The 24,869-nt window shown below is 45.7% G+C and overlaps 1 protein-coding gene across 15 annotated transcripts in view; it reads right to left on the minus strand.

The window, feature by feature from the left end:
* The window catches only part of COL6A3 (collagen type VI alpha 3 chain), a 91,927-nt gene that overhangs the window by 60,220 nt on the left and 6,838 nt on the right, over nt 1-24,869 (minus strand). For 5 of the 15 annotated variants that reach the window (XR_014829626.1, XR_014829625.1, XM_084999578.1 and 2 more), the window contains exons 2-4: nt 12,455-12,572; nt 10,284-10,901; nt 3,757-4,359 (exon numbers count right to left, since the gene is read on the minus strand). Coding sequence is in view for 9 of the 15 variants with exons in the window: in XM_084999578.1 (XP_084855704.1) it covers nt 3,757-4,359; nt 10,284-10,901; nt 12,455-12,542 (1,309 nt within the window). In the remaining 6 variants the exon portion in view is untranslated. Of the gene's footprint in view, nt 1-3,756; nt 4,360-7,402; nt 7,983-10,283; nt 10,902-12,454; nt 12,573-24,869 lie in introns of those variants that run through there. The other 10 variants (XR_014829628.1, XR_014829627.1, XM_084999573.1 and 7 more) reach the window with 4 other exon arrangements.

Raw genomic sequence — 24,869 nt, forward strand, 5'->3', positions numbered from 1 at the left:
CGCTAAGGTTACGCTAATCCGGGGACAAATCGCAAGGCATAAACGCTCGCTAAGAGCTCTGTCTCCAAGGGACCATGAGCTCATGTCCACCTGCTGGATCAACAAGCAGGCGGCCCTCCTGAGTCGGGACCCACGGCTCGCGTCAGACCACAGCACAGACCCAGACGCCTGGGAAGGCTTCCAAGACCCTCGGGGCATAAATGGTTCCGGGGAGGTAGGACAGTTTCTAGAGTGAGTATCTGCGCAGGAGGAGGTGTCAGTGCCGCATGTGTCTGAGGATGGTGGGTAACCCTGTCTCACTTGACGTCTAACTGTATTGGCAGCTAGGGTCCAAACTCTCCTCTTCAGGAGAAAACGTATTAACGCACCATAGATACAAACCATCCAAGGACCGTTGCTTTGGCCTCAAGTTGTGGTGCAAAGAGTGAACTCCACAGAGGCCTGCGGACACACGGGTTCTCCCATGAGGCCCTGGGAGCAAGACCCTGCCTTCACCCTCCCCTCCCCTCCACGTGTACGTGAAAGACACGTACCCAGACCACACGTGTGATTTGTGGACACACACAGGGACAGTGAGCACGCCCGGATACCCTCACACACCCACGCCCCTTCTGTACCAGAGACGATGGTGTTGAGACCACACGTGCAGAGGCTCCCGCGTTCATCGTGGTGCAAAGAGCACAGGGATACAGGAGGAGAAAGGCAGGTCCGCTTTCGTGCCTGGTCCCCAGGCTCGCCCTCCCCTCCCCCTCTCGTAAGAGACTGCCTCTTCCTGCTGAGATGCCACCCCCCCCAGCCTCTCCCCTCTCTTCTGGGCTCTGCTGGGCCTGGGTGGGAAGCCCCCTGCTGGGGTGAGCCCGAGGCTTCCGCCCTCACCTCCCTGTCGACCATCATCCGCGGACCCCCCATCCCCTGCAGCCCTCTCCAGCCTGGGCCGGGTGACGGGGACTTCCTCGCCCTCCGACGGTCCCCAGCTAGCCCTCCTCCATCGTCCAGCCCCATGGCCTTTCCTCCGCGCTGTCCTCCTCTGCAGCCCACTCTCGGGTGACTCCCCTCAGTAACTCAGGGACTCTGACCACCTGTCCCTCCAGCATCTGCCTCTAGGGCTGTACCTGGCCTTCCTGTCTCCAGGGGCTGCCCCACATCCCCTCAGCCTGGCCTCCTCCCCCAGCTCACGTGCATCCCACCCCGTCAGCCACATGGAGACCTGGTCTCTGTACCCTCACTCTGGCCGCCCCTTCCCACCCTCACTCCCCTGGCCTGCAGCCCAGCTCCCCGGCCTCACCCTCAGCCCCCTGGACCCTAATCCACGTCAGGAGCCCCGGAGGAGGCTCCATCCTGCCCCTTTCTGCTCCTCACATGGCCCAGGCAGCTGCCATTCCTGAGAAGGCCATCCCGCCAGGTGCCCCGCAACCTGCCTGGGGGCTTCGCCTTCCCGTCACCCTCTGCTCTCTGCTCTAACCTCTCACCACCACGCCTCGTGTGAGCGTCCCTGAGAAAACAGAAGCCACCAGAGGACCTCAGCCCCTCTGTGTACACCACACACCCCCAGGGAGGCTGACCCATCAGGGCCACTGATGGGCCCTGGGGACACAGCCGGGGTGGGGGGTGGTCTTCAAGCTACTCAGCTTCTCCGAAGCTGGGGCCCAGGCGACCCCTCCCCCTCCAGACACTGCCCTCCCCCCGGCTCCTGACACTTCACGCTCCTGTGTCCTCATGTCCCTGTTCTCCTCAGGCTCCTTTCTGGGCCACTCCTTTCCTACCCAGCGGTGCCAGTACACCCCTGCACAGTCCCCAGGGCCTGTCTCTCTGCCCACACTCCCACCCACCCCTCTTACCCCTGCCCATCCCCCCAAACCTGGCGAGCTCACACGAAACCAGTGATGCTCGCCCCCAAACCGGTGGCACCTCCAAGCTTCCAGGCGCCAGGGTGCTCCAGCCCCACCTCTTCCTGCCAGTTCTGGGCGGCACCAGACTCTCCGGTCTTGGATCCTGGAGGCTTGTGCCCTCGGCTTTACACCAGCTGCTGTCCCGCGGCTTCTCAGACCCGCCTCCCCAGCCACTGTACCTTCAGCTCCCATCCCCCCAACTTCTTTCCATGACAGGCCCCTCTGGTGTCCTCAACGGTCACGCTCTGGGAGTAGTTTTTCAGTGGTTGGTTGTTTTTATGCTCTCTCTCCCTATTATGCTGTCACGAGCCAGCGGCCACATCAGTCTAGCCGACAAGCCCAGGGTCTCAGGTGCCTGGCGTGCTGTCTAGCCCATAGCAGAGAGCCAGGAATAGTTGGGGACTCTATTTACAAAGGATCACAAAGATTACAGATGGTGTGTAACTGGGGAGTGAGCGCTCTCGTGCACTAGGAAACGCTGAAATGAGGCCTGTGCTGCCAGAGATAAAAAGGCGCTTGACACTTTTCCTGGGACAGAAATATCTTTTCACCCCTTGTCATAAATTCAAAACCCTGGAGCCCAGAGAGGGTGCGCGGCCTGGCCAGGATCACACAGCTGGTTAACATAAGACCCAGGACCTAAGGCTCCTGACTGCAGCCGTGGTGCTTCCTCAGTGTTTACACAACCTGGGGAAGTTGTCCATGTGTTTCCAAATGCACGCAAGCCCAGGGAAAGCGTCACAGATCACATTTCAATCAGAGGGGCGTCTGGGACTATCCAGAGAATTTGCCAGGTGTAAATTTTGCACGAGTTCTTACCCCACCCAGCACTGGGCCTGATACCATCAGTCATAATATCTCTGACAGAAAATTTACGACATTACCAGCGATGAACTTAGTAAACTGGATGTGCCAGGTGTTCACCTGCCACAGCATCAAGCACCACTGGGATCTTAGGTATATTTTGAACAATTCTTCTCACCTCCCACATTTGTTCACTGTATTTTGTTTTGTGACTTGGTTCATCGTAGCACAGTGGAAATGAAACCAACTAGGAACCATGAGGCGGTGGGTTTGATCCCTGGCCTTGCTTAGTGGGTCAAGGATCCAGCGTTTCCATGAGCTGTGGTTTAGGTCACAGACGCGGCTTGGATCTGGTGTTGCTGTGGCTGTGGTATAGGCCAGTGACTACCCTCCAATTGGACCCCTAGCCTGGGAACCTCCATATGCTGTGAGTACAGCCCTAAAAAAAAAGACAAAAAGACAAAAACAAAAAAACAAAAAAAAAAAACAAAAAAAACAAAAAAACTACTCCTCAATTCAATAAGCACAGGGGGCGAAAAAGGTTTTTATAACTAGTCCACAAGTGAGAGCCTGGTTACGTCTTACCTCCAGCAGCGCCACTCCTGAGACCAGTACAGCAATGACTTTGGGAGGCAGCTCCCCCTGACCCTGAGCCTCCACCCACATGCTGACCTTCCGAGGCCAATGCCGTTACCCTAATTTTCTCAGAACTGTAGTGAGCCCCTGAGATCCATTTTTAGGATGACTGCCGCCTAAGTCGGTCATTTGATGATGTTGGTGACCTCAGAGTAGCAGGCTAGTCGAGTCCGCCTTAGAAGCACACTTCCGTGACAGCTGACGCTCTAACGAGAATGCTCCACACACTCACAGCTCTCAGCTCTCCTGGAACGCTGCAGCGTCACAGACGCCATGCCCACGGGCTAGCTCACCTCGGAAGGACTGGACTGTGGGTACTTACAGGTTCTCCTGAGGCGAGTCACGCTGCAAGGTGCCCACCTGCCTCCTACAGAACCACCCCCAGAACACCCCACTACCACCCAGAGGGTGAGAAAAGCATACGTACCTTGAGTGACAATGGTTGGCGGTTGCAAGACAATGTGCCTGTGGGCTATGCCCACAATGTAGGGCAGTAATTGATCCTGGAGGTCCCCAAAGCTACGGAATTCCGGGACAGTGAACACAAAGTTGTCATTGGTGGCTATGTGCTGCAGCTCTGCCTTGGAGGCGGCCTGGGCTCCCAGGCCAAACGAGAACACGCTCGCCTGCTTCAGGGCTAAGACCGCGTCTCGGATCTTATCGCTAGAAGGCGCGGCGCTGATGAGGACCAGCACCTGGGGAACCCCTTCCTCCACTCGGCTGCCCCCTGCCCTGGTGAAGTGGTGGTCCACCACGAAGTCAAGGGCAAGGCCGACATTGGCCAGCTCCCCACCAAGGAACCCCAGGGCTTTCACGGCATCCAGAACCTGAGCCTTGGTGGCGAAGCTGTTCAGGGAGAACATGGTTCTGGGCTCATCACTATACTGGACCACCCCCACTCGGATCTGCTGAGCTCCAACTGAGAGTCTCTCAAGGAGATTTACAAGGAAGTCGAGAATGACTGCGAAATGGACACTTCCGGTCTCGTTTGATCCATCAATAAGGAAAATTATGTCAGCAGATTCTTGTGCTTTAAAAGAAAGAAATGCAAAAAATGTGAAAGCGTTAGAACAGGTGACCACATGCATCCTTCAGTGTTCTGACATGTTTCTTTAGAAACTAATAAGAAACACGAACTATGGACAAACAAAACACGTGGTGACGAAGGAACGTGAAATTCTCTTTCAGTTCTGCATTCTGCATGGACAAGAGGCAACTTCTTAACAGAAACTGTGGGGTCCCAGAGGGACATTTAATATCCGGTTTTCTTCCGGACCATCTTTGGAGTTAAATTTTAATACAACATGTTCACTTTTCTGGGAGAAATCTTGCGCATATTCTGGAAACTTCTACCAAATTTGGGGGGAACGGTAGTGGCAAGGAAGTGTGCCTCGCCCTACCTACAGGAGAAAATAAAGGAATATATTATCAATGGTCCAAAGATGATTTCTAACTTGGGGACATTTCTCTTGTAATCCTCAAGGGATTGTGAGAATTTGCTTTGTCCAAATCCACAGCACGAAGCAGAACCTCAGATTTCGGGTTTGGTGACTCGGCCTCTTGGTACGGAAAACACACGATTCCTTGAGCAATGGTTGTTTCTGCATTTTTCTTTAAAACCCCAAATGGCTGAGCCCTGACACCTGTGGGGGCAAGTAAAGGAGAACTGAAGCGACACTGAGAGCCTTGATCTAAAAGCACCCTGATATGTTTGGAGTTGATTTTCTGGTCTCCGTTGACATCGGGTTGTGGGACTCTCGCGTGCAGGTCTGGGGCTGGGCTGTATGTTTTGCTTGTCGATTTGTGCTATTGCCTCTGTATCCAATCCCACAATGCAGAACAATGTTAAGCAGAGTGATATGAAACCAGCCATGACATAATTATCCAACCTTATTCTTATGACAGCCTGGACCGCGTGCCTGGCAGGACCATGAGGAGCCCGTAGGCCCTGAATCAGAATGAGCTCTGAGGGTTGTATAGATGGAATAAAAACGGCTGACCAAAGACCTCTTGTCTCCCAAAAATGGCAAACATGAAACTTCCATTCCGTTACAGAGAATGGGAGTTTCATAGAAGCTCTGAGCGAGGAATAGCGACCCATAAACTACCAACCTGGGCGGAATATTTCAAAGGCTCAGCTGAATCGTTTAAATCGGGCTGATTTAAACAATAGGAAAAGCGAAATTTTTCTAGAAAAAAAAATTTTTAAATAACTTAAGTGTGTGTTAGGAACAGGAAGAGAGATTTTATGAGAGCCTATGTGGTATTCATAGTCTGGATTTTAGGAAGCTGTATTTGGAGTCTAGTTATAATATTACATGGCAGATTGTTCATTCTGATATTTTGAATGACAGCGGATGTCTTAAATGGAAAATTAAAGTATCCTTGGACCCACAAAATTGCTTTTATTTCCATGATGGAAATGGGATACAAATCTTGTCTCACGAAATTGAAGAAGTTTGCTAGAGTGAAATGATCTTTTACCTAAGCCCTCTCCTTGGGTAAGCCAAGCCAGGGATGGCTGGAATTGGAATTCCTAGAATCAGGACTGCTCACGCTCTGTCCCCTTACACACAAGAAATCCCTGACAACAATTTTTTTTTTCTTTTTTCATTTTAGGGAGGGTATATGGAAGTTCCCAGGCTGAGTCAAATCGGAGCTGCAGCTGAGACCTACGCCACAGCCACAGCAACACCAGATCCTAAACCCACTGTAAGAGGCCAGGGTTTGAACCCAGATCCTCATGGACACCATGTCAGGTTCTTAACCTGCTGAGCCACAACGGGGACTCCCCTGACAACACTTCTGCAGGGGAATTCCTTGCATAGGAAAGCTACTCATGTGGAAATATCTTATAAGCTCTTATAAGAGAGTAACAGCCTGTGCTATGAATTCTAAGAGTTTGCTACTCTTCAGCCAAAATGCAAGATTCCTGAAGGATCTCTGGGAGGGTGTGGTGCCAGCAGTGTGAATTACACAGCAGGCCATAGACATGGCTCACATCAACACGGGAGCTCCAGGCTCTGAAAACCACACCACGAAATCCTTCAACGCTCCCCAGGCCTAAACCAAGGACCCTGAGGGACCAGGGAGTATCTGCCACTTACTCAGCTGACCAAGATGTTGCAAAGAAAAACTAACTCTGAGCCTGGGGTCAATAAAAGGAAAATGACCCCTAAGTCACAGGATGGCGCCTTCCTCATGAATTTTATGACCTACTTTTTGGATTGCAATTCATGACAGACTAAATAAGATACACAAACACCCTGGATCACTTCCCTTTGAAGACGCTGGACAGCCACGGGTCATAGAAAAGTGTTGGATAATTTGTCATCACTGCAAAAACAACGTGGTCCTTTTAGACACACAGCGATGGGGACACACAAGCACATGCTGTGTTATCCAGGGGAGCCGCAGCCTCAGGCAGACACAAGAGCCACGGTGGTTCTTGTGTGCAGCAAGGCACGCCAGTGACCAACGTTAACTCTGAGAGGAGTCAGCTCCAGCTAACACTAAAAACGTGCAGTTGTCCGGTTTCCTGCTCTGATGGCTCACGGATCACACCCTCTGTGGCATTTTCTGGGAGCAGTGTCGCCACGACCATGGAAAAAAAATCTGAGGGTCCTTCCACGTCGTGGGCGGCACCACTTTCCTGAGCACAGTGGTGTGGGCACGACGCCTTCCTCAGCCCACGGGAGGCTTCCTTTTTTTTTCAAGGAAAAGTTCAAAACGAGTGAATTCGCATTGCCTATGCCCACATAAAATTGCAGGTGGATTTCCCGAGTTTGGGAAATATTTGTATTTTGAGAAGAAAAGGAAGACCATCCTCACAGAGTAAGGGTCACGTTTAGCTTTCGCTTTAGTAAAGCTGTGGCATCTTCTATCCATTTGTAAAAAGGGACTTTAAGAAACACAACTTTCAGATATTACTTGACTTGAATTCACTTAGAACAGTGGCAACTGTTAACATACATATATTTATTTATATATGGAACATTTATATATAATTTATATATGTATGTATATAAAATGGTCCCTACCTAGTGAACAGGAAATAGAAAGTCCTGACTTACTAGCAATATCTGTAGTGCCTTTCTGACGATCTGTTTCCAAAACTAATAATACAAGCAGAGAATTATTATGATTTTATGTCTTTTGCTGTGGCGCATGCAATGGAATATTGAAGAGTGAAGTTAATTAGGAAAAGACCACAGAAATGGATTAATAGTCCACCCTGGTGCTGCTAGTGGCTTGGACACTAGAAGACAGAGATGCTTTCTTGGTGTAAAAACAAAGGTTTTATCATCTGCGTGGAAACATACTGTGTTGAGAGGTTCATTTAGCGTCTCATGATAATCTAATGGTTTATCCACTCATGTTGAGGTTAGACGTAAAGGCTCATTCATCCACTTTTTTTCGGAACGTCCAAATGTCAACAAAGACGTTCTATTTTTCTCCCCATCCCCGTCATGGTTTTTGACGTGGATCCATTATTGTCCCTATACTCAGAAATGCAGCGATTCGTGGGTTATTGATGCTGAGAATAGTGTGGCAAACAGAGAAGATCACGCGGAGGCCATCTCGTAATCTCCTTGGAACCCACGGTGCTTGGTTGGGGTGCTTTCGAAGGTCCCCCTCCTTTTCCTGAAATCACTAGTAGAGGAGAGGTGTGTCACTTGACGTAGGGATCACTCTTCAGGTTTAATAAATATTCCAGACTGTCCTGCACGTCTCTCTCATACAGATTTTGGCTCTCCCACCCCTACCAGAGCTGAAATCACAGGGAACCATTCATTGTGAAGCCCTTCTCTTAACCACACTCGGCACGCCCAGGACAGCTGGTGCCTTTTTCCTGACACCGAGGCGTATCGCTCCACACCCCTTATTTTCTGAACCTCTCTTATGAAAAACTAACTGACATCTAATACGATGTACCTACTATTCCACCCACTATTCTGATCACAATCCAGAAAGTTCTGCCTTTCTCTGGACTCCTCCTGCCCTTCTGTCCTTCTCTCCATCCCTCCCAGGAGGCTTCTGAGATGGGCTGACTTCTCCCCCTATCCCTAACCCTCAAATCTTTCTTCTTTCTTCTCCATCCACCATCGTGAATTCACAAGAGACTGACTTTCCACCCGTCCCCTCCTCTCCTGCCCCTGTCTCTGAAACCCTCTCAGCAATAACCACCTGCAAAAGCTTAGGAGAAACGTGGGGCATTGACCTTGCTGCCTGTGATGGCTCCTCTGCGTGAGCCAACCTAAGCCAGGCTGCCCGTTCACGCTCTCTCCACTCAGAGAATTAGCCACCTCCTTGCTGCCACTAAGGGTGCTGAAGGGATCCACCATGTGTAGCCTGAGTCCACACCACACACCACGTGGTCACCCCCCAGAGACTTTAACGTCTACCTGATCACTGTCCTGAGCATCAGCCTCTCAGGCTCCAGCTGCCTCATGCCTGTGGTCCTGTCTATTACCCCCTAATCACAGGAAGGTCACACTGTGAGCATCACTTGAGATTCCTCCATCCCCACCACCTGTCTCCAAAGCCTCCCTCTGCACACAGTGTCCCTCATTTACACACTCAGCTGCCCCTGCGTCTCTCCCGCCTCGTCCTGGCCACTCCTCTGGCTTTCCAGAAGTCTTCCAGCCCCTTCCAGCCCTCTTCAGCTTCCCCGCCCAGCCAGGACCTCAGGGCGGGTTACCGCAGGAATTTGCTGGCTGCCATCTTAGCAGTGGCACATTTCCGTCCCACGAAGTTCTTCTTGCCTCTCCATCATTCTCTCTTTGCAAGCTCCGACCCTGGTAACTTTTTTCAAGAGTGATCGCTGCAGAGCGCCAGGGAGGCATGCCAAGTGGGAAGACCCCAGGCTCATGGTCTCTACCCACAGCCAAACGTTACTGCAAAGCCAGTGCCTTCCTGAATCTTTTGGGACTCCTTCATCGCAGCCCTGCAGCAGCTATTCAAAAATAACTCCAGTTCCTTGCAGCTCCCAAATTCTCTGTTCTCAACTATCAAAATAGATTCATTTTGTGACGAAAGGAGGTCCCTCCACCCTGCCTGTCACTAAGGAGGAAGCCTACCCCTGGGCATTGGTCAGGAGTGCTGTGGTACAATACATTTGAAATTTCATCTTTCGAATCCCTTGCCTCTCGGTCTTTGGGAACTTGGTACTAGAAAGGGAGCAAATGGGTTTGACTGGTTCCATAATCGGTCCATCAACTAGTTCCGCACATGTCAGTGTGCAATGAAACAGCCATGTACAGTCCCCAAGCATAGATACGTCCGGAGTGGCACTGATCAGAAGCATCCCTGGGCGCAGCCCTGGTGACAGCACGGAGGGAAAGAAAGCAGGTGCAAAGCCAACATGTGAGGACTTCGCGACCCCCCCTCCCCCAGGACTCACTGTCTTCCAAATAGATTTGGGATGGATCATCCCTAAGGATTCTTCCAATTATAATCCCATCAGTCCTCTGAAATCAATTCCGGGAGTCACAGAGAGGAGCTCTGGGTGTGGTTCCACTGGACCCTCCTTCCCCCTCAGTTCAAGCTCTTTCAGACACGGAGCTTTCTTGAAAGGACACACCCTCCATCCCCGTAACAAACAGAGGGATTTTTGTCCGATGCCCCCCACACCCCCGCAGCCACGCTGAGGCTTTCTTGTCCAAGGAAGGTAGAAGCAGCTCTTATGGGATCGTAGTACCAGGATGTGTTTTTAGAGTCAGAATATTAATGGTCTCAAAAGCAAAGAACCCCTCCTGAAGGCAGGTGAATGCTCTACTTTCGAAGCAGACGGCAGAGAATGTTCAAACCTTTGTTTTTAAACCTGGGAATAGCCATCTCTTCCCTACGCCACCCACCATCTCTCAGCCATCATGTTGCTTTCAGGCCAGCGTTTGCCAAGCTTATCTCCAAAGAACAGCAAGGCAGGCAGCAGCTGGGCGATGTTGCCGTTACCTGTGATGTCTTTAAGGGTCTCTGTGCCTCCAGCCCCTTCTGGAGTCATGGATGAATGCACACAGGACACTAAGTTTCCTACTAGGTCATGGAGGGAGGTAAAATTCTCTAGGTTGAAAACATGCATATTGAGCGGTTCACTTGCTATTTCTTTTAAGGCTCCTTCATCTGCATCCTCAACGCCAACCGCAAACACGTTAACATCAGCAGACTTAAGTTCCGCTGAGGGCAAAACAAGGCCATCCTTCGAGGGTCTGTCAGTTAACACTACGATAACCTGAGGGACTCCGTCCCGGGCCCGGCTTCCGGCAGCCTCAGTGAGGTGGTTTTGCATTACGTATTCTAATCCTTTTCCGGTCTGATTGCTTCCCCCAAAATAAGACAAGTTGGACACATGGGAGAGGACGTCTTGTTTAGAACGGTACGTGTTTAACAGGAACTCGGTATGTGGGTTGCCGTTGAACTGGACCAGAGCAAAACGGAAATCGTTTTCTCCCACAGCTAAAGATTTTATCACATCATAAAGAAACTCCCGAACAAGTTGGAAATGCTCCTTTCCAATGCTCCAAGAGGAATCCACTAGAAATATTATATCGGCAGCGGCACCTTTTTTGACATCTTTAAAAAAAGACATTGGTTTAGATGTTTCTCCTGTTCCAGAAATGACTTCCCATCAGTGCAAAGCCTTCCTCAATTCATTCCGTTTCCACTCTGCTGTCACTAAATAATGCACAGCCCACGTGTGAAACAGGCAGGAGGGCTGACTTACCTGGACCCCAGGACGCACCAGCTGCTGGTGCCCAGTCATTGGCCCAAGTTCCGTACCTAATGACCACCATACACGAACCAGGAGCAGGCTCCAGAAAGGGGAGGAAGTGTTCCCTGGGCTGTCCTTTAACTCAGACTCTGGCAGTTTGGACCCTGAGACCCACCTGATCAGTCCAGAAGGCTACCCCACCCCAGATAACCAAGCGTCATCTTATAAACTCATTCTTCAGCTTTGGGTTTGAAACTGAGCCTTGACGAGAAGGAATACTCAAGGTGACTACTGTTTCGTCTAAACTAACCTCCAATGCTCTGGGTAATTTTCAAGGAAAAATGTAATAAATACATCTTCTCTATACGAAGAAGATTTGTATAAATATAGAGGTGGGTCAAGTCTCATTTTTTCAGACTTGTTAGCATGAAGAAAGGTGCCCTAACCTTGTCACTACAGGTTTTTCAGAGCCAGACAAGCCTCCTTAGATGTTGAACAAGATTTATCCCTTTCCAATATAAATCTTCTCCTTCCAAAGCAGGAGCAGGAGGCTCAGGGTACCTGGCTGCTGGTGGCTGGGGCGTGCCCTTCCATAGGAGGCCTGGCTGGCTGAGCCCAGCAGGCCCTCAGACTCTACTTACCTGGGGTTAATCTGATGCCCCAGCCAACGCTCCCCTTGCGTTGAGGCGGCAGTCACCTCCCGCCATCTAAGAACTGCCAGGTCTGGGAGAATCCCCATAAGAAGCCCAGCTCTCCAAGCAAAGGAGAGGGAGGCAAACCAACGCATCCAAGCTCATAACACATGAAGCAGTTCTCATTTTTCTAAAACTCTGCAAGTAAATTCTTAATAGGGTTAACTAGGATCTATTTTTAAGCAGTTTGGGGGAACTGATTTTTTTTTTTTAAGATTTGATGTTTCTAGATGAAAAAATGTCTTTCTTTGTCCCGAGTTAGAGAGAAAGGGTGTTATTGGGGGTGGGGGTGTTGGTTTTTTTTTTTCAGGAAAAATAATTTTTGCTCCCAAGCATCGTCTTCTCCTAGTCTTATGTGCTCAGACACCAACCAGTACCCGAAACGGTGAAAAGCTCTTCAGACAGTAAAATATTTTCAAGACAAACTTTCTGCTCACACCCGAATGTAAGAACAAATCACTTGCAAACCACTGCTAAGATAGCAAACCCAAGTTTTAGCAAAAAAAAAAAAAAAAAAAAAAAAAAAGAAGAAGAAGAAGCTGTCTCTCCCTGGATCAAGAGTAGCTAGAAAGATGTGTAAAATAAACAAACATCCTGCCATCAATGGCTAGGCTATCTCTTCAAAGCCCCTCTAAGCTCTACCGCAAGCTCGTGATATCTAAGATCTAAAATCATAAAACACTGTTTCTTTAATAAAATAAAGAGAAGTTTCTGGCTCTTACCTGCTTGTTGCTGGGCACGAGTAAAGGAAAAGCCTGAGAAAAAGAGGCAAAAGATGGCCACTAATGGCAAATGCCGATGTTTCCTCATTTTGATTTTGTCTAAGCACCAAGTAAGAACCTGCAATAGAAAACAGGGCAGAGGCGGATGATCAGTTTTGACTCTCAGATTCCTGACAAGTCAATCAAGGATTTACCCCTTTTATGAAAGCTAATCTTGACTAAACATATATGTGAGAGTCTTTGAATCTGGTGCTGGTACGACTTTGGCCATAGATAAAAACTGCAATTCCACCTTCTTCCCTCTCAAATGGAGGCAAGCAACAATAGCACACCACTAAACACATGGCAGAATGAGAAAGTGTCAAGAGGAAAGGCGCTCGGAGCCACAAAGGCGGTGCCCAGCTTAACTCTGATGATTGCATCTGAAGGAATCTCACAGGAAAGCTTCAGTTCGTGGAGAGAACGGGCTGGGTCCAGATCACAGCGTGCGCAGACACAACCACAGCAGCTGGGACCGCTTCGTGTCTTGCTTTATTCTCTATTAATATTTAGCGCTTTTCCTCCAAGAATAACTTGCCGAGGGCCCAACTCCAATCTCAGAATGGAGCACGCCCAGGGATATTGAATTAGCAAGGCGGAACCCAGTCCTGCGGGCTGGCTGCCTTGCAGTGAGGTCTCCCGTGCAAGTAGAGGTGCAAATGTGACTTCCAGCCAGCCCAGCTCACTAGATGGGCTCAGCAGCCTGTGTCAGATCCCTTGGCCCTACAAACACACCTTCTCCCCACCCCGAACCTGAAAGCATCTACACCTGCACCAAACTTTCCACATCAGTCTCTTCACCCTCCAATCCCTTATCCAATGAGACCAGCTAGGGCATCTAGGCTCTTCCTTATGACCCTCCAAAGAACCAGCCTGAGACATCTCCATCCAGGCTTGGGTCCTTTTGCAGGACATCGGTCTTGGATCAGTCTCTTCTCTTCCCCCTGATCCAAGGCTCTGGTTTCCCTTGACTCTTTTCCAGGTTATGAATGTATGACCAGTGCAGTCTCCCAGGAACCCAGGCTTGGTTTAATGATTGGTCCTTGCTGTCTTGAAATTCTGCATAACTTTTGGACAAGGACTCTTCATTTTCATTTTGCATAGAGTCCACAGATACCGGGGCCGGTCCTGGCTGCAGCTGTGCCTGCGTATCAATGATTCTGCTACTGTAACCCAGACCTGTCAGGGGTTTTCTGGTCAGAAGTTGGGTAACAGCATTAGAGAGATGGGATGCTGGCAACACAAGCAGGTTTGACTGTTATCACACCACTATTTTTGATGTCATGTAATCAAAAGTTACTCAGCACCTACTATGCTCCAAGCACTGCTTTTTCAGAATTTATCTTTTATCTTCACATTATCCTTCTAGATAGATTCTCATACCCATGTTTATGAAGAAGAAATTGGAGCTCAGAGAATAATTGGTCCATGTGATACAGCTGTTAAGGGACACCTTGATGCTGAAATGACACACATCCCTCCAAAGGTTAGTAAGAAGAGAGGATAAGAAGGACAGTATTTTCTTATAATCCATGACAACTTGTCAACTAAGTTCAATAGCCTGGATCTGGAGTTTTGGGAATCAAATAAGGAGTCAGTAATACTGAAGAAAACCAAGGCACTTGGAGTCAGATAAACCTGGGTCATGCATCTCCCACATCGTGCCTTGGGCAGGTCCTTTTATCGCTCCAAAACCCCTGTTTCCTTATCTATAATGTATGAACAATAATACCTCTCTTGCCAGGTTTTGTGAGGATTGTGTAGCAGGCTGTTTTCTAAGTGCCCAAACCAGAATGGAGAGTAAGCGAATTCTAACTACCCTTTTCTTCCAAGGTTGGTTTTGCCAGCATTTCCTAAAGTGAATTCCAGGGAATGCTCATTCCATGCAACCTTCCAGGAGGAAGAGGAGTTTGGGAAGCACTGAATAGCAAGCCCCTTCTGGAACAGTTACAAAATACCATAACAGCTCTGAGGAGTAAAGAAACCTGATGTGCTTTATTCAATCCAGAATTCACCAAACATGTTTAGGGGAACATGTTTAGACATCTTTCTTCAAAAGTAGTTACTTACAACAAATAAATCAAGTTGCATATTTTAGAAACAGGGGCTGTGTATTCCTATGTCTGATTTTGCTAAGTCCTTTATGCTCTAAAGTAGTTGCTAAAGGGCACTCCACCTGCCAGGTCTCTACTCAACTCAACTCAGTGGATATCCATAACCTTGGACCCCATTAAATGCAAGTGGGGATCCCGTTCCCTTGACGAAGGAGGTCCCCACCTCCCAGTGACCACGTGAAGGGATGGAATGTGGAGATGACCCAAGTCTCTCCAAAGAGGCTCTGGCAGGACCCAGAATCAACCCCATCAACGACATGAACTTTTAGGTGCTAATCAAAATGACTGGTTATTTTTTTATTGCACTTAATTTCAAGACGTCCTATTTGATATTGAAAATTATGTAGTATAGACTACAGTCAAGTGTGAAATCTTCTTTGGTTTAAGAAACCAAAATATATTTAATCTGGAGAAATTGGGTTACCGTCATACCTTCTATTTCATTGTTAGGATTTGAAGATGGAGAAGGAGGCTTTGTGAACAGGCAATGAAAACGTAGTCATCATCTGTATGATAAAAACCAAAACGCTCTCTCTCTCTCTGGTTTTCAGGTATAGGTCAAATTGTCACAGGAGATTTTTTTTTTCATGTTATAATCCTAAAAGTCCAATGCTTCTAAATTGCTTTTCAACCCCTTGCCTTGGGAATGATTTGACCCTTCCCTGAGAGAGGGAAGGGAACCGAGAGCAGAGCAGGAATGGGAAGTGGTTTGTAAAATAGCATCACTGTCATGAAGTTGAGAAAATGGACAGAACCTCATGAAACCTGGAAGAAGTGAGGACAGGAATATACCAACAAACTGGATAACCAAGAAGACATGGATAAATTTTTAGAAACATATGACCTACCAAGATTGAATCATGAAAAAGTAATGATCAACCTATAACTAGTTAGGAATCAAAAGCTTCCCAACAAAGCAAACTTCAGGACCAGATGGCTTCATTGGAGAATCTTAACAAAGATTTAAGGAAAAATGAACAGCAATTTTTCTCAAACGCTTCCAAAAACTGAAGCAAAGGGAACACTTTCAAACTTGTTTTATATGGCTAGCTTTACCCTAATATCAAAATCCAACAAAAATACTGCAAGGGAACTTCAGACCAATATTCCTGATGAATACTGATGCAAAATTCTTAATAAAATGCTAACCAACTGGATTCATTACACATTAAAAGGCTTATACATGACCAAGTGGGATTTTATTCCTAGAATGCAAGGATGGTTCAACAAATGAAAATCAATCAGTGTAATATGCCACATTAACAGAATGTAGGACTGGAAAAAACCCATCTCAGTGGTCATATCAATTGATGCAGAAAAGCATTTTATAGAACATAACTTTCTCTGATGGAAAAAAAAAAGGTAACAAACTAGGAATAAAAGGACACTCTTTTAACATATGAAAAGCTCACAGCTAACATCATACTGAATGGTGAAAAAGGGAAGGTTTCCCTTCTAAGATCAGGAACAGGGCAAGGATGCCTCTCTCATCATGTCTATTTAACACAGCATTGGAATTCCTAACCAGAGAAATTAGGCAATGACAATAAATGGCATCCAAGTTAGAAAGGAAAAAGTTAAATTGTCTCTATTTGGAGATGACATAATCTTATACTTAGAAAACACTAAAGATTTCACGCAAAAAAAAAAAACTCTTAGAACTTATAAACACATTCTGCCAAGTTGCAGGTTACAAAAATCAACACACAAAAATCAGTTGCATTTCTATACACTAACAGTGAACAATCCAAAAAGGAAATTAAGAAAACAATCTCATTTCACATAGCATTGAAAACAAAATATTTAGGAATAAATTTAACCAAGGAAGTGAAAAACCTGTGTACTAAAAATTATGAAACATTGCTGAAAGAATGACGCAGAAAAATGGAAGGACATCCTGTGTCCATGGATCAAAAAATTTAATATTGGTTAAATGGCAGTGTAATCCAGAGTAATCCACAGATTCAATGCAATCTTAATGAAAGTTACAGTAGCATTTTTTTGGAAGAAACAGAAAAAAAATCCTAAAATTCATATGGAATTTCAAAGGACCTGGAAGAGCTGTAGCAACCTTGAAAAAGGAAAAATAAAGCTGGAGACCTCACATTTCCTGATTTCAAGTCATGTTGCAAGGCTACAGTAATCCAAATACTAAGCATACTGGGATAAAGACAGACATATCAAGATCCCAGAAATAAACCCTCAAGTATATGGTCAAATCATCTTCTATAAGGGTGCCAAGGTCATATATGGGGGACAGAATAATATTTTTGTCAACAAATGGTGTTTGATAAACTGTATATCTCCATGCAAAATAAATAAATAAATAAAGCTGGATCCTTAACTTACACCACTTACAAAAAACTAACTCAAAATGGATGAAAGATATCAATGTAAGACCTGAAACAATAAAACTTTTAGAAGAAAATATAGGAGGAAATGAGCATATCACTGGATTTGGTAATGATTTCTTCAATCTGACACCAAAAGCACAGACAATAAAAGTAAATGGTTTCATATAAAACCTAACTTTTACACAACAAAGGAAAGAATAAACAGTGAAGAGGCAACCTACAGAATGAAAAAATATTTACAAACCATGTACCTGATAAGAGGTTTATATCAGCATACAGGAAAAACTCCTACTGCTTATCAAGAGCAACAACAAAATCTGATTTAAAAATAGGTAAAGGGCGTTCCCGTCGTGGCACAGTGGTTAACGAATCTGACTAGGAACCATGAGGTTGCGGGTTCGATCCCTGCCCTTGCTCAGTGGGTTAACAATCCGGCGTTGCCGTGAGCTGTGGTGTAGGTTGCAGACGCAGCTCGGATCCTGCGTTGCTGTGGCTCTGGCGTAGGCTGGTGGCTACAGCTCCGATTGGACCCTTAGCCTGGGAACCTCCATATGCCGCGGGAGTGGCCCAAGAAATAGCAAAAAGACAAAAAAAAAAAAATTAGGTAAAGGACTTAAATAGACATTTCTCCAAAGATATACAAAAGGCCAATGAGCATACGAAAAAACACAGCATAGGAGAAATATACATCAAAACTACAATAAGATATTACCTCACACCCAGTAAGATGGCCACTATATAAAAAAAGTAGATGATAAGTATTAATGAGGATGTAGAAATATTGGAATCCCTATGCACTGTTGGTGTGAATTTAAAATGCTGCAGCCACTATAGAAAACTATGGAGATTCCTCAAAAAAAAAAATAAATAAAAGCAGAATTACCATATAACCTAGCAGTCCTACTTCTGGGTATGGATCTAAAATAATTGAAAATAATATTTTGAAGAGATGTACACACACCCAAGTTTAATGTAGCATTATTCATAATAGCCAAGATAAATACCTATTAATGGATGAGTGGATAAAGAAAATATAGCATATACGTACAGTGGAATACTACTCAGCCTTAAACAAAAGAAGAATGTCCTGTAATATGGTACAACATGGATAAAACTTGAAGACATCATAGTAAGTCACAAAAAGACACACACTGCAAGATTCCACTTACATCAGGTATCTGAAAGTCAAACTATTAGAAATAAAAAATAAAATGGTGGTTGCCAGAGGTAGGGGGTTTGGGCGGGGGGTGGGGTGCAACAAGGAGTTGCTCGATGAGCACAGAGTTTAAGTTTTGCAAGACGAAAATGTTTCAGAGATTGGTTACCCAACAAGGCATATAGAGCTAACACTCCTGCACTGTTCACTTAAAAATGATTAAGATTGTAAATTTTATGTCAGGTGTGTTTTACTACAATGAAAAAGAAAAGACAACAGATGTCACCAGTGGTTTTTAAAAGTATGGGTAACTCTTCCCGTCGTGGCTCAGTGGTTAACGAATCCGACTAGGACCCATGAGGTGGCGGGTTCGATCCCTGGCCTTGCTCAGTGGGTTAAGGATCTGGCGTTGCCGTGAGCTGTGGTGTAGGTTACAGACGCAGCTCAGATCTCGCATTGCTGTGGCTCTGGCGTAGGCTGGTGGCTACAGCTCTGATTCGACCCCTAGCCTGGGAACCTCCATATGCTGCGGGAGCGGCCCAAGAAATGGCAAAAACAAAAAAACAAAAAAAAAAGTGTGGGTAACTCTGAACACCTGACATGTAACCATCGATTTTACAGGAATGGTATAAAAGTGGCAGCTCTTGTCTGAGATGGGATAGTCTTTAAGAGATAAAACAGGAAAAATAAAATAAAGCTAAATATGTGTGAGTGTCCCTATAATTAAATAGCACAACATTTGTCCTTGCCTCTAAATGATATTTGGAAAGGAAGAAGAAAAGAAGTATTTGGCAGCAAAATGTTAAGGTTTGGAGAAGAAGACTTGAGCCTCATAAAAGTGAAAAAGAATCTGATATAAACATTGAGACCTGGTACAAAAGTTATTTTTGCCCCAACTAGTGTCATCTCAGCTATGAAATCATCTTCCCCCAAGTCCTAGGCTTTTGCACCTGTTCGACCTTCCTAGTTTGACCTTCATCTTTCCAGAGGCGCCCCCTGGGCCTGGTGATTGTGTTCACTGTTGTTCATTGTATGATGCAGGAATTCTGTTGACAACCACGTTGCTAATAGAGCCAGGATGGTCTAAGGCTCTCAGTGTTGCCATCCAGAGCAACACAAGTCACGACAGCGGAGGAAAGCCTGTCTGGCTAATTAGAAACGTGGACTTGGCAGGGGACCTGTGTCTAGATGGGCCACTTGGCAAGATGGCACAGAGGGCCAAGGAGAGCAGAGAGGAAGCCCCTTATCAAGGCTGCCACTGGAGGACATGGGTGAGCCAGACGCAATAGAAAGCCTGAAGCTCCATCTATTGGTTTTTCCTGCCAGAGTTCAGGCCCGGAGGGAGGAGCTGGGTTCCAGACCTTGTGGCCCAGCTGTGAGGAGCAGCAAGACGTAGAATGGGCCCAGGCCAGCCTGCCAAAAATTGGTAGGATAGAAAAAGATAAAACTGCAAACAAGAGAATGTATCACAAGACCCATTGTTGCTTTGGATTTCCCAGCAAAGTCAACCAGAAGTATCACCTGTGATGAGAGTTCCTCACCATTTACTCTGTGGGTCAGATCCTAAGAGTCTGGAGATACAAGCCCAGCAGCTAAAAGAGAACCACCTATCGACACAACGTCCTCTTGGAAATGCGTCAACCGTGAGAAGGAAATGTTCTGATGACGACCAGAAGGCCAGTCATCAAGAGAACAGACTTCTTTCTAAGGGAGTGACAGTGAGTAGTGATAATGATGACATCTAAAACACGGCCCAATCTTCTCGGCTTGAACAGCAATGGAAACCAAAAAAAAAAAAAAAAAAAAAAAAAAAACCAAAAAGTCAACCTTTTGGGAGAAAATAGTTTCAAATGATGCAAGTGACAAGGGCTTAATCTCTAAAATATGCAAACAACTTATACAACTCAATGGCAAAAAAAAACCAACAACCCAACTGAAAAATGGGCAAATAACTTGAATGGACATTTCTCCAAAGAAGATATATGGATGGCCAACAGGCACACGAAAAAATGCTCAACATCACTAACTGTTAGAGAAATGCAGATCAAAACTACTGTGAGGTACCACCTCACACCTGTCAGAATAACCATCATTAACAAGTCAACAAATAACAAATGCTAGAGAGGGTGTGGAGAAAAGGGAGCCCTCCTACACTGCTGGTAGAAATATAAATTGGTACAAACACTATGGAAAACAGTATGGCAGTACCTCAGAAAAGTAAATCCAGAACTACCACATGATCCAGCAATCCCACTCCTGGACATATATACAGACAAACTTTCATTGAAAAAAGATACATGCACCCCTATGTTTACTGCAACACTATTCACAAAAGCCAAGACATGGAAACAACCTATATGTCCATCAAGAGATGAATGGATTAATAAGATGTGGTATATATACTCAGTGGAATACTACTCAGCCATAAAGAACAAAATAATGCCACTTGCAGCAACATGGATGGAACCAGAGATTCTCATACTAAGTGAAGTAAGTCAGAAAGAGAAAGCCAAATTCCACGTGATATCACATATCTAAATCTAATAGGCAGCACAAATGAACCTATCTACAGAAAGGGAAAAAACTCATGGACTTGGAGAACAGACTTGTGGTTGCCGAGGGGGAGGGGGACAGAGTGGAATGGCCTTGGAGTTTGGGGTGGGTAGATAGAAACTGTTGCATTTGGAACGGATGAGCAAGGAGATCCTGCTCTACCCCACTGGGAACTATATCTAATCACTTGTGGTGGAGCAGGTTGGAGGATAATGTGAGAGAAAGAATGCACATATATATGTATGACTGGGTCACTTTGCTGCACAACAGAAATTGACAGAACACTGTAAATCAACTATAATAGAAAAAATAAATATCTTAAAAAAAAGAATAGTCAACGTGGGCTAGACATGAATCTATACCACATAGAAGGGGAGTCGCCAGGTCATGGTCAGAACTCAGGACCATCGCCAACTGCAATGGAGAAACTCATGCTTGGCGGGTTGGTCTGTTTTCTTCACTGCAGATGGCTTCCTTAGCCATTGCCCCAGCACTGCCCTCATTGCTCTCTAGAATTTCCTCAAGCCCGTGCTCTGCCCTGGGGGTCTTCCAAACCTTTCCATTCAGCCATACTTTTCTTCCCCACACTGTGCCAGACCTATTCCTGAGTCTGCCTTTTGGAAAAAAATAAAAAAGCAAATGCAAAAATTCAATGTCAGTGACTTTCTAGTGTACTCTCCATTAATTGAGGAGGATAGGCACTTAATTTTTTTTCAGCTGCACCCATAGCATGTGGAAGTTCCTGGGCCAGGACTCAAACTCATGCCACAGCAGTGACCCAAGCTGCTGCAGTGGACAATGCCATATCTTTAACCTGATGTGCCAACACGGGAACTCCAAGGAGAGACACTTTAGAACAATGTGTAGTTTATAGAAGGTAGTATAAATGCTATTCTTGATCCTTTCCATTAAAAATTGAACATTGAGTTTTTTAAATCAGTGACAAGTATCCTATTAGAAAACTACTTTATGGGGAAATTGTCCAGATTTTAAATTTTTACTGGATTCTATCCAGAAGGATCATCTGTCCTTTCCATGACCATTTATAATGCTCTAGTTGGTCAAGAACATTTTAAAATGCGGCATCACAGATTTCAAAGGAACTGTCAACCTCCCACAAACGTGTGCAACATTGTATCTGTGTATGTGGGGGTCTCTGGGGTAGGATCCACATTCGCATGTGATTCTAACTGCACCTGTTCTAATCCCCCACTACAGTTCAAGCACGGCTGCTCAAGGAGAAGATTTGATGCAACTCCTTCAGGAGGTCCAGTCCAATTGTTCGATCCATGCACAAGATGCAGGATTTAAGCAGTATTTTTGTTTAGGAATGAGGGCAAAAGAATAGTATAGGGTCTCACTGCCAAGCATCAGACCATGTAATCCATGTGAGGAAAAAAAAAAAAAAGCAATACATGAGATGAGAGCAGTTCAACCACCGCTGAGTGTGGTTTGGGAAGAGCTTCAAGACATCTCAATAGACAACCTTGACAAGTGAAGTATCCATTGAATTATCCATTGAGTAGTTTTTGCTGTTTGTTTGCTTGTTGTTTGCTTGGTTTGTTTTTTCTTTTCTTTTTTTTTTTAACCATCCCTATATCTTATACAGGATCCACTTCTTGGAATCCACAAATTCTCTCATATCTTACACTTTGGGTAGAGTCTCTATTGACAAATTCCAAAATAACTGTCTAGCCTTTGATAAGATCTCCATAAAATCTAAATTATGGCAGAATGAAGTCGTAAAGTCCTTCTGAGCCATTACTTACTTCAACTATTCTCTAAGGAAAATGAATTTGAAGTTGGTTGAAAACTATATGTAAAGATTTTTATTTCCAAGACCTTAATCCTTGAAAGAGTAGACCCCTAAATGAAGCACTTCCCCTTGGAACACAAAGTCAAGGAAAAAAATATACAGTGCCCTGGACTTGTCTTTTCTCAAATCTATCCAGATATTGAGGAGAGGGAATGAGGGGGGAGGGGGGGGGAGGGGAGGGCAGAGGGGAAAAGCTCATCCAACTCTGAAAGCAAAGGACGGAAGAGGATATTCGCGGGCTGATGAGTGATCCAGGCTTTGCTGATGACTAATGAACTCGCATGTTCAGTTGAGCTGAATTCCCAGGTGGGAAAAATGATTTCAGCCCCACACACTTTTCCTGCCATAGTGCTCAGGAGCCAGTCATGTGGCTCAAGCATTCCTAGCCCAGCTGTTGGATATCTGTTCATGTTTTTGTTTGCAATTAAATCTATTCCATTGTTTAGCATGTCGTGGCATTCCAGATTTTTAAACTGAGGTTCCTGGCAGCAAATCCTGAAGAATTTTTTTTTCATTTAGATTATTAAAAGATGTCATATTATCATCTCCCCAGAGGATCAGCCAGCTTGTCCATTTTCATACGGGGCAAGAAGGCAGCCTCCCCTACCTCACTGCCCTCCTTAGCTCTCCCTCCCACCCCCAAGAAAGAGAGAAAAGAGAGCACGAGAAATATTAGCGGGGCCCCTGTCTCATCGGTGAGATTTCATGCCCTCCTTCCAACAGCCCGGGGGCTGCGTCTTGCCCCATTCTATAGCTGGGAAACTGAAGCCAGGTGAGCCAAGGTTTTTTGCCCACCACCACACAAATAGAACCCAGACTCCTATGTTTACAAAGCCCAGAGGAAGAACCCCAGGAAACCCTAAGAGGCTGTGCTGGATTTGGCCTTCATGTCGAGGAAACTCTGCATGTCTTTTAGAGAAAAAATAGACTTCTTTGGTGGTGACCAACCACAGATTCTGCATCAACAGAATCTATATGTCTTCTGCTCTTCTTTCAGATAGGGAGGAAAAAAAATCAGAATTGGCTGTTTGAGACCCTTGGGTGGGTAGAGTGTTGTGTTGCTTTGTGTCATACCATCTCCTGAAGGCAACAGACTCCATCACAGAATGTCATTAAATTCTCTCTTTCTACATAGCATTAGAAATTCTTTTTTTTTCCAGGCTTCATTCTAAAAAGGATTTGAGGTACCTTTTTCCTTTTCGTAACTATCCAAGAGGTGAAACTTAAAAAGACACCTCTTATTATGAAGATTGCTCTGCAGGGCACTTCAGCTTGCTAGCCGTTTCCATCAGAGTCCAAAGACGTTCCCAAGCTATTTTGCAATTCCGTGAAATTCGTTTTCATTAAGTCTACTCAAAGGGTTTTTTCATTTTCCATGTCTGGAAATCTTTTTTAAGAAAGAGACACACACATGCACACAAGGAAATCATTTTCAAACAAAGGCTTAAATACATCCAGAGCTCCCATTTTGAAGGCATTTATTTGGTCTTCTCCAAGCACAGCTTTTTAGAATCAGGCTGGTCCTCTTATCAAGTTCTAGAACTTCTGCTAACTCCTTACGGTCCCATTTTACATGGGAGCTGCAGAAATAGTGGAAAACCGCAGTGAGACAGCCATGCTGGGAAATGGGAATCACATTTCAGAAAACCCCAGGGGGTCTTCCAGCTGCCCTAACTCCATTTTTTCTTGCCCTTCTTCCCTTTCTTGCCTGAGTCCTGGGAAAATGTCTCCATTCTCGTCCCCGGAGAGGAAGCTAAGAGAGGACTCATTAGGTCCTCGGTTAGGAAAGGAAGAGAGTGGACTTTAACAATTTGAAAGAGTTTGGGGGGAATCCTCATAAGCAAACAATTGGGAACAACTCTAAGAAAGCCCCTCCAAAGAAATGCTTCTGAAGCTGGTTATTTTACATCTTGAGTCTCCCCTTTCCATGCTGTGAAATGGTGCTAGAGGAGAAGCTATCAGCCATCATGCATATCCATGAACAATCTCTACTTGACCCCAGCCTCTCAAAGTGTGTCCTGTGGTAGCAAGACTATAACCCTTGTGATCCTGTGTTGACTTGGCCTCACTGCCACCTGCTGGTGTCCTTGTTAGACACTGAGTGGTAGACTCAAGGTGGCTCTTTCTGGTACTGTCCAGTAAAACAACGTCTGGCCAAGTCTTGGCTATTGTGAATACTGCTGCTACAAACACTGGGAAGCAAGTACCTCTTCAAATTAGAGTTTTCATCTTTTCCAGATATGTGCCCAGACCTGGGATTGCTGGGTCATATAGTGACTCTATCTTTAGTGGGTTTTTTTAATATACATTCTTTTTTCTCACTTTATCCTCCATCATGTTCCATCACAAGTGATTAGCTATATAGTTCCCTGGCCTATATCTT

Source organism: Sus scrofa, chromosome 15, assembly GCF_054392235.1.
Source record: "Sus scrofa isolate SSC_HxYL_T2T_F1_AM1 chromosome 15, Sscrofa_HxYL_maternal_Yorkshire_Landrace_v2.0, whole genome shotgun sequence".
NCBI lineage: Eukaryota > Metazoa > Chordata > Mammalia > Artiodactyla > Suidae > Sus > Sus scrofa.